The sequence below is a fragment of the Salvelinus alpinus genome, chromosome 11 (assembly GCF_045679555.1).
Source record: "Salvelinus alpinus chromosome 11, SLU_Salpinus.1, whole genome shotgun sequence".
NCBI lineage: Eukaryota > Metazoa > Chordata > Actinopteri > Salmoniformes > Salmonidae > Salvelinus > Salvelinus alpinus.
In genome coordinates this window covers 60,556,883-60,565,549 of record NC_092096.1, presented here as the reverse complement: position 1 = coordinate 60,565,549, position 8,667 = coordinate 60,556,883, and the positions used below count along the sequence as shown (strand labels likewise).

The 8,667-nt window shown below is 41.6% G+C and overlaps 1 protein-coding gene across 5 annotated transcripts; it reads right to left on the bottom strand.

The window, feature by feature from the left end:
• Window positions 1-667: 667 nt before the first annotated feature.
• On the bottom strand, window positions 668-7,584 carry LOC139534591 (G protein pathway suppressor 2-like). Of its 5 annotated transcripts, none has more exons than XM_071333841.1 (10): window positions 7,281-7,584; window positions 6,882-6,999; window positions 6,529-6,758; window positions 6,339-6,451; window positions 6,031-6,110; window positions 5,714-5,793; window positions 3,666-3,870; window positions 3,359-3,516; window positions 1,461-1,556; window positions 668-1,077 (listed from the first exon to the last, which is right to left on the bottom strand). In XM_071333841.1, exons 3-10 carry the CDS (start codon window positions 6,616-6,618, stop codon window positions 985-987), a joined length of 915 nt encoding a protein of 304 aa, XP_071189942.1. In that variant the 5' UTR covers window positions 6,619-6,758; window positions 6,882-6,999; window positions 7,281-7,584; the 3' UTR covers window positions 668-984. The 5 variants fall into 5 exon arrangements, with proteins under 5 accessions (XP_071189942.1, XP_071189937.1, XP_071189938.1 ...); XM_071333836.1 differs by having other exon boundaries at window positions 6,529-6,638; window positions 7,281-7,531; XM_071333837.1 differs by having other exon boundaries at window positions 668-1,065; window positions 6,529-6,638; window positions 7,281-7,531.
• Between the last annotated feature and the right edge of the window lie 1,083 nt (window positions 7,585-8,667).

Sequence of the window (8,667 nt, the reverse complement as noted above, 5' to 3'; positions counted from 1 at the left end):
AATGTCTTTTTTGTAAATTCTCTCCTGATTGATCAAGGGCTTCTTCAACTCTAGATTTATGATGAGTGATGCTGTTCTGTTTAGGAGCGCTGTGCTCGTAATGTTGCAATAGAAATATAGAACTGGCACCATTTTCAATGTAACAATGGAGACTTGTCAGGTCTATACATTACTATCTGATTTTCAGTGATCCGCCCTTCTGAATGAGCCCCATATGTCCTATTCAATATTGTGTGTATCGTATATCACCTAAACTTGTCTGTTAAAAGATGCCAGGATCAGACCTTTCAGAGTAGGAGTTGAACAAGCGTCACACACAAGCATTTGGGAGAAAGGAAACTCGCATGCCAATTCCAGTGTTTCACAAGTATCTGATTGAGACCACGTACAGGACCTTTCAGCAAAGAACTTAGGAACCACAATCGGTCCCTTGTCTTCCATTTCCCTCGACACCTTGGCAAAGACCCTTAGAGGCTGCCAACAGAGCAGGTAGCTAGCTAGTAGACACACTGAGTCACCTATAGGGAGAGGCACCAAGTAGTTGACCCATTATTACTTTGTACAAACTCATGAGAAAGTTATGGCATGTTTTTTGCTTTATTGTATTCACAAAGAAGTCCAAACTGTGCAGAACGTCTCCCACCCAAACAAAATTAAAGACAAATTGTTAAATTGTGATTGTTTTATTTGTTTTGGAGGATAGTTTCCGAGGTAATACATCCAAACACACAAAAAGGAGAAAGTAAAACACTATACAGTTTCAGGAGAGAAGTTTCCTAAAACATTTAGGCCACTAAAACTAAAGTAATACAATGAACTATACAATAAATATTAAAGTCAAGCCTGTGGGTTTGGGCTTTACAATCAACCATCATGATCCAAGTTTACTATGCCATAATTCCAGTCTTCTCGAATCTTGAGTGAGCCAATGAAATCTGAACGATAAGAACTCCCGGGGGAGATAGTTTAGGCAGGTAACCGTGGTTACTTGCTGTGGTGATAGAACCGCTGTGAACTCTGGGCATGGGGGAGGAAGGCATGGCGGGGAGCCGTTTGGGGAGAGCTCTGGAAAGGTGCCTGCATGAAACGTCAGTTAAATGTTACCAAGCAATAGTTAAGAACTTTAAGACAAACCATCCCTATTTCAAATGACCAAGTCATATTTGAAATAGAATTTCAGGTGACACATTTAAAAAAATATATATATATATTAGTTCACTAAGATTAATTCATATTCAAGATTCACACTGGGTTTACTCTGGCTTTAGCTATGAGAGCTTGATCAAAACAAAAATACAATCACTTTTCAATCTATACTTCAACAATAAGCAAAGCAATCCACTTTTTTTCTTCTTCAAATAACCACTTTCAGATGCACCCATATTTCTGATGGGGTGGTGGGTCAACAGTCAACAGTGGGCGGTAACAGTGAGAGGTGGGGAGGGGTGGCTGAGAGGTACCTTTGGAGTGGGGATCTGAACAGCCAAGGAGGGGGTGGGCAGCAGGCCAGCAACAGATGCATGGAGGGCTTGGGGGTGCATGGGTCTCATAGCACCCTGGAACAACAGGAGTTTAGGGAAACACAAGGAAAGGACAAGAGGTACAGTTGAAGTCAGAAATTTACATACACCTTAGCCAAATACATTTAAACTAAATTCCTGACATTTATTCCTAGTAAAAATTCCCTGTCTTAGGTCAGTTAGGATCACCACTATCTTAAGAATGTGAAATGTCAGAATAATAGTTGAAAGAATTATTTATTAAATCACATTCCCAGTGGGTCAGAAGTTTACATACACTCAATTAGTATTTGGTAGCACTGCCTTTAAATTGTTTAACTTGGGTCAAACGTTTTGGGTAGCCTTCCACAAGCTTCCCACAATAAGTTGGGTGAATTTTGGCCCATTCCTCCCGACAGAGCTGATATAAATGAGTCAGGTTTGTAGGCCTCCTTGCTCGCACACGCCTTTTCAGTTCTGCCCACACATTTTCTATAGGATTGAGGTCAGGGCTTTGTGATGGCCATTCCAAAACCTTGACTTTGTTGTCTTAAGCCATTTTGCCACAACTTTGGAAGTATGCTTGGGGTCATTGTCCATTTGGAAGACCCATTTGCGACCAAGTTTTAACTTCCTGACTGATGCCTTGAGATGTTGCTTCAACATATCCACATAATTTTCCACCCTCATGATGCCATCTATTTTGTGAAGTGCACCAGTCCCTCCTGCAGCAAAGCACCTCCACAACATGATGCTGCCACCACCATGTTTCACGGTTGGGATGGTGTTCTTTGGTTTGCAAGCCTCCCCCTTTTTCCGCCAAACAGTTCTATTTTTATTTCATCAGACCAGAGGACATTTCTCCAAAAAGTACAATCTTTGTCCCCATGAGCAGTTGCAAACCGTAGTCTGGCTTTTTATGGCGGTTTTGAAGCAGTGGCTGCTTCCTTGCTGAGCGGCCTTTCAGGTTATGTCGATATAGGACTCGTTTTTACTGTGGATATAGATACTTTTGTACCTGTTTCCTCCAGCCTATTCACAAGGTCCTTTGCTGTTGTTCTGTGATTGATTTGCACTTTTCGCACCAAAGTACATTCATCTCTAGGAGACAGAACGCGTCTCCTTCCTGAGTGGTATGACAGCTGCGTGATCCCATGGTGTTTATACTTGCCTACTATTGTTTGTACAGATGAACGTGGTACCTTCAGGCATTTGGAAATTGTGCCCAATGATGAACCAGACTTGTGGAGGTCTGCAATTTTTTTTCTGAGGTCTAGGCTGACTTCTTTAGATTATCCCATGATGTCAAGCAAGGAGGCACAGAGTTTGAAGGTAGGCCTTGAAATACATCCTCAGGTACACCTCCAATTGACTCAAATGATGTCAATTAGCCTATCAGAAGCTTCTAAAGCCATGACATCATTTTCTGGAATTTTCCAAGCTGTTTAAACGCACAGTCAACTTAGTGTATGTAAACTTCTGACCCACTGGAATTGTGATACAGTGAATTATAAGTGAAATAATCTTGTCTGTAAACAATTGTTGGAAAAATTACTTGTGTCATGCACAAAGTAGATGTCCTAACTGACTTGCCAAAACTATAGTTTGTTAACAAGAAATTTGTGAAGTGATTGAAAAACTAGTTTTAATGACTCCAACCTAAGTGTATGTAAACTTCCGACTTCAACTGTATAAAGGAGTATCAAGCACAACTCAGATTTTAATTTGTGCAATATGCACTTTTATTAAAACAGATTCACAACTAGGTTTAGTGGTTGAATATATAGAAAACTTAACCTTATAATGTGCATGTCTTGAAAGAGCATTTTCCTCCCAATCTGTCTGACCAGTGGTCTTACCCCATCAGTGAAGCCAGACTGTTGGTTGGCATGTTCCAACTGCTTCTGAAGGGGTATTCCAGCACCAGTGATGAATCCTTGCTGGGAGGTGAAGTGACTGTGAACAGCGTAGCCAGGCTGTTGAGGAAGGTACTGCATGGCTTGGAATGCAGATGCACCTGGACAGGAGACAGACAGCAAGAGTCAGACTGTGGAAACTAATACTGTCAGTATGCTGTCATGATTAGCAATTTTAATTACTACATAGTCCACAATGGCATTTCCTGTCGGAGGCATTATTAATATTCAGCTTGCACACACATGCTACCTCTGATCTGGGAGCTACTGGCGAAGCTGACGGGTACAGAGGGGCCGGGGGCATAGCTGGAGGGGTGCTGTGTCTGGGCCACGCCGTAGCTCTCGTGGACTGACTGACTGCCACCGAACTGGCCGTGCTCTGCCGGGCCCGCACTGAATCCAGGCTGGCTCTGGTAGTGGCGGCCCTGTGGAGCGAGGAGAGTGAAACGGTCACTCTATAAGCAGTCACACAGAGCATGGGTTATGTGTCTGTTGTTGACATCACTGACATTCACTATGTTTCAGTGGGCGGTGTTTGTAACTACAGAGTTAAGGATTTGATTCCAGCTTGGGCCAAATGCTGATGCCTGGAACTCACTTTATTGACACTATTGATGCCAAGATATACAATTGAAGTCGGAAGTTTACATACACCTTAGCCAAATACATTAAAACTCAGTTTTTCACAATTCCTGACATTTAATCCTAGTAAAACTTCTCTGTCTTCAGTCAGTTAGGATCACCACTTTATTTTAAGAATGTGAAATGTCAGAATAATAGTAGAGAGAATTATATATTTCAGCTTTTATTTCTTTCATCACATTCCAAGTGGGTCAGAAGTTTACATACACTCAATTAGTATTTGGTAGCATTGCCTTTAAATTGTTTAACTTGGGTCAAACGTTTTAGGTAGCCTTCCACAAGCTTCCCACAATAAGTTGGGTGAATTTTGGCCCATTCCTCCTGACAGAGCTGGTGTAACCAAGTCAGGTTTGTAGGCTTCCTTGCTCGCACATGCCTTTTCAGTTCTGCCCACAAATTTTCTGTAGGATTGAGGTCAGGGCTTTGTGGTGGCCACTCCAATACCTTGACTTTGTTATCCTTAAGCCATTTTGCCACAACTTTGGAAGTATGCTTGGGGTCATTGTCCATTTGGAAGACCCATTTGCAACCAAGCTTTAACTTCCTGACTGATGTCTTGAGATGTTGCTTCAACATATCCACATAATTTTCCATCCTCATGATGCCATCTATTTTGTGAAGTGCACCAGTCCCTCCTGCAGCAAAGCACCCCCACAACATGATGCTGCCACCCCCGTGTTTCACGGTTGGGATGGTGTTCTTCGGCTTGCAAGCCTCCGCCTTTTTCCTCCAAACATAACAAGGAGGACATTTCTCCAAAAAGTACAGTCTTTGTCCCCATGTGCAGTTGCAAACCGTAGTCTGGCATTTTTATGACGGTTGTGGAGCAGTGTCTTCTTCCTTGCTGAGCGGCCTTTCAGGTTATGTCGATATAGGACCCGTTTTACTGTGGATATAGATACTTTTGTACCTGTTTCCTCCAGCATCTTCACAAGGTCCTTTGCACTTTTCGACCGAAGTACGTTCATCTCTAGGAGACAGAACACGTCTCCTTCCTGAGCGGTATGACGGCTGCGTGGTCCCATGGTGTTTATACTTACGTACTATTGTTTGTACAGATGAACGTGGTACCTTCAGGTTTGGAAATTGCTCCCAAGGATGAACCAGACTTGTGGAGGTCTACAATTTTCTTTCTGAGGTCTTGGCTGATTTCTTTTGATTTTCCCATGATGTCAAGCAAGGAGGCATAGAGTTTGAAGGTAGGCCTTGAAATACATCCTCAGGTACACCTCCAAATGACACAAATTATGTCAATTAGCCTATCAGAAGCTTCTAAAGCCATGACAATTTTCTGGAATTTTCCAAGCTGTTTAAAAGGTACAGTAAACTTAGTGTATGTAAACTTCTGACCCACTGGAATTGTGATACAGTGAATGATAAGTGAAATAATCTGTCTGTAAACAATTGTTGGAAAAATTACTTGTGTCATGCACAAAGTAGATGTCCTAACCAACTTACCAAAACTATAGTTTGTTAACAAGAAATTTGTGGAGTGGTTGAAAAACTAGTTTTAATGACCAACCTAAGTGTACGTAAACTTCCGACTTCAACTAGAATTGAAAAGTTTGCCTGATAAAAAGATGACCATTACAATAGCGACATCTAGTGGTTAGATGAGACATTACACATGCAGAGGGCCACCCAGTTGCGACTCACCGGGTTGACAGGTGTTGGAAACAACTGTTTACTGCGCTCCGACATGAGAGCCCCGGGCCTGTTGTGACTGACTGGACTGCCTGATAGAGGTTAGAGAGAACAAATAAGTGATGAGGGAGTATGGTGTAGTGACCGGCGGGAACCTCAGAAGTAATTTGTGGATAGACTAATTGTGGGCCAGTGCCACATATATTGAATTCATGTGTTCAAAGTAAACAGCTTGTGATAAATGCGTCTGGAAAATGACCACGTTATTTTGATGTTCATTTAATGTAATTGCTTAGGAGATGACAGTCATGAACACGTGTATAGCTTACCTTGGATGTTGAGGAGATGCTGTCCTGTGTGCATGGTTAGACTGGACTGGTAGCTGGCTGACGTCAGTGTTGTGATGTCACTGCAGGAGAGGTAAAAACAGGTGAGATATCTGACAGGAGATTTCTAACAAATCAGCAAATCCTTTATATATGGCCTTATTACAAGCTCATTCCTATTCCAAACTGGGTGGGTTGCATTTCAATAATCTAATGTGGCTTATTGACCTTATTTTATCAAGCTACACTAACGTTAAGGAAGCTTGACTATTGAGATGCACCTAAGGAGTCAGGGGCTCCCTTCCTCTCACCTCTGCTCCTTCCTGCGCCTCTTCTCCTCCTCGTGCAGGACCTTCTTCAGCTGGAGGAAGAGCTGATGCTTCTCCTCCTGCAGTCCCTGCAGCTTCTCCCCCATCTTCATCACCTGTGAGGAGGAAAAGGGAATGTAAGAGAGGGTTAAGGTGAGAAATCTCCCATCTGTTTGTAATGACTTTCTCTGACCTGTTCTTTCGTCTCCTCCAGTGACATCCTCTCCTCTATCTCTCTTGTTCTCTTTCGCTCTTCTTCCTCTTTCATCTTCTGCTCCATCATCTTGTCCACCTCCTCATCCTCTAAGATTTGGAAGAAAAGAGACACCAATTACAACAACATAATTGTGGAATTTGTTCTCTCTTCTTCCTCTTTCATCTTCTGCTCCATCATCTTGTCCACCTCCTCCTCCTCCTCCTCCTCTAAGATTTGGAAGAAAAGAGACACCAATTACAATGACATAATTGTGGGAAGAAATCTGGCTTTTTGGTTATGGTTGGGAGGAAATGCAGTAGTCAAGCCAAGCCAGCCTTGTGATATCTCACCCTGTCTTTTGCGATCTCTTTCTCTCATAATGTGCTTGTGGAGAGCTCTGGCCATGGCGTTGGACAGCTTCGGTCTGTCCTGCAGAGCAGGCATGGTGACAGGAAGTGGAGGGGCCAGCTGAATGCAGCAGAATCAATTGAGAAGATATGGGAAGTAAATATAGTTACAGGCAGCAACAGCAAAAGGTGACAATAATTGCTAGGAACTGACACTTGTGTTTACATTTTTTTTTTTTTACTTTGTTGTTAATAGAAATAATAAATTGCATGCATTCACCCCCACCTAGCTAACGTTGCATTGCATCTGATCTGGCTATGCTAGCAGCTAGCTAACGTTACATTGTTAATGTTAGATCGATGAAGGGCCAGCAGGCGTGAAGTTGTAAACAGAGAACTTACTTTCGTTGCTTTGCGAGTTTTCCAAGATGAAAACTTTTGTCTCCGCTTGGTGTGTGTTTTTTGGTGTGGATTATAAAGCGGAACATTTGTTATTCTATGAAAAACTGTAACTTTGTTTCTATATTATGAATTTCGCGTTCATAAATGAGTTTTTTCCCGAACTGATACCCTTCCGGTGTGAAAGGACCCTTCCTGTTTTCACGTCAGTGAAGAACTGGGAGTTGGGGTTTCTATTCAGTACTTCCCAGAAGACCTTGAGAGTAAAAGTTAAGATACCTTAACAGAAAATGACTCAAGTAAAACTGAAAGTAAATGTAACCGCTAAAATACAGTATACTTAATTGGACCAGTTTCCTGTCTTGCTAAGCATTAGGTATGTAATGAATACTTTTGGGTGTCAGGGAAAATGTTCGGAGTAAAAAGTACATTATTTTCCTTAGAAATGTAGTGAAGTAAAAGTTGTCAAAAATAGAAATACTAAAGTAAAGCACAAATACCCAAAAAAACGTTGTTTGCAGAAAACACATGAACTTGATTGCAAATTTGGGAACTTTTATTTCGTTATTTTATCTTCATCAAAACCTATACTCTTCATCGGGGCTTTAATAGCTCCCAGTCCCTCCCACTGCACATAAAAAACCTCCCACTGCTTTGAGTATCTAGGGCAGGCACACAGAACATGGTTCAACAGCACACTGATAAGATGGAGCAGTGTGCACGTGGGACAACTATAACTAATGTATTGAAATGTTCAGACTGTGAAAAGAAATGGTGCTTGTATGTTTCATATGCAGACAGATTACACAACTGACAGTCATGAAGTAAGCCTACAGTATATTTTATTTGGGCCCCCAGCAAATCAGCTCCAGGTGATTTTCATTTTGGATATCTGTTCCGATCTATTCCGACGCATAATAGAGATATATGTGATTATATGCAAGGTTTGAAATTATGTTTAAGTCAAATATATCTGTTTGGTTAAATTTGCAGTCAACAAATTATTTATAATTATGTTCTGGCTTCCTTACATCCACTCAAGAAAAAAAATGATCCCACGGCTGAATCAAGTTGATGATCCCTGGTATAGATGATTTAGACTCTAATGGTGAATAACCCTTTAAAGTCATTTATTTTAATAATGTATATACAGGTTGTTCATAGTACTATTTCCTTTCATAATGCATAATTTCCTTTCCTTCAAGGGGCTCTCCAGCCACAGTTCATTCCTCATAGGTAAGTTCTTCCACACTGATCTAGACAAACCATTTCTGTATGGACCTCGCTTTGTGCACAGGTGCATTGTCATGCTGAAACAGCAAAGGGCCTTCCCCTAACTGTTGCCACAAAGTTGGAAGCACAGAATCGTCTAGAATGTCATTCTATGCTG

What these genes read in the sequence shown, in the direction of transcription:
- LOC139534591 (XM_071333836.1), bottom strand. Translation starts at nt 6,975, where the DNA reads ATGCCTGCTCTGCAGGACAGACCGAAGCTGTCCAACGCCATGGCCAGA. An exon ending in AAGAGATCGCAAAAGACAGG is followed by an intron (nt 6,639 to 6,881) that starts GTGAGATATCAC and finishes TCCAAATCTTAG; the next exon opens with AGGATGAGGAGGTGGACAAG. An exon ending in TGGAGGAGACGAAAGAACAG is followed by an intron (nt 6,452 to 6,528) that starts GTCAGAGAAAGT and finishes TCCTCCTCACAG; the next exon opens with GTGATGAAGATGGGGGAGAA.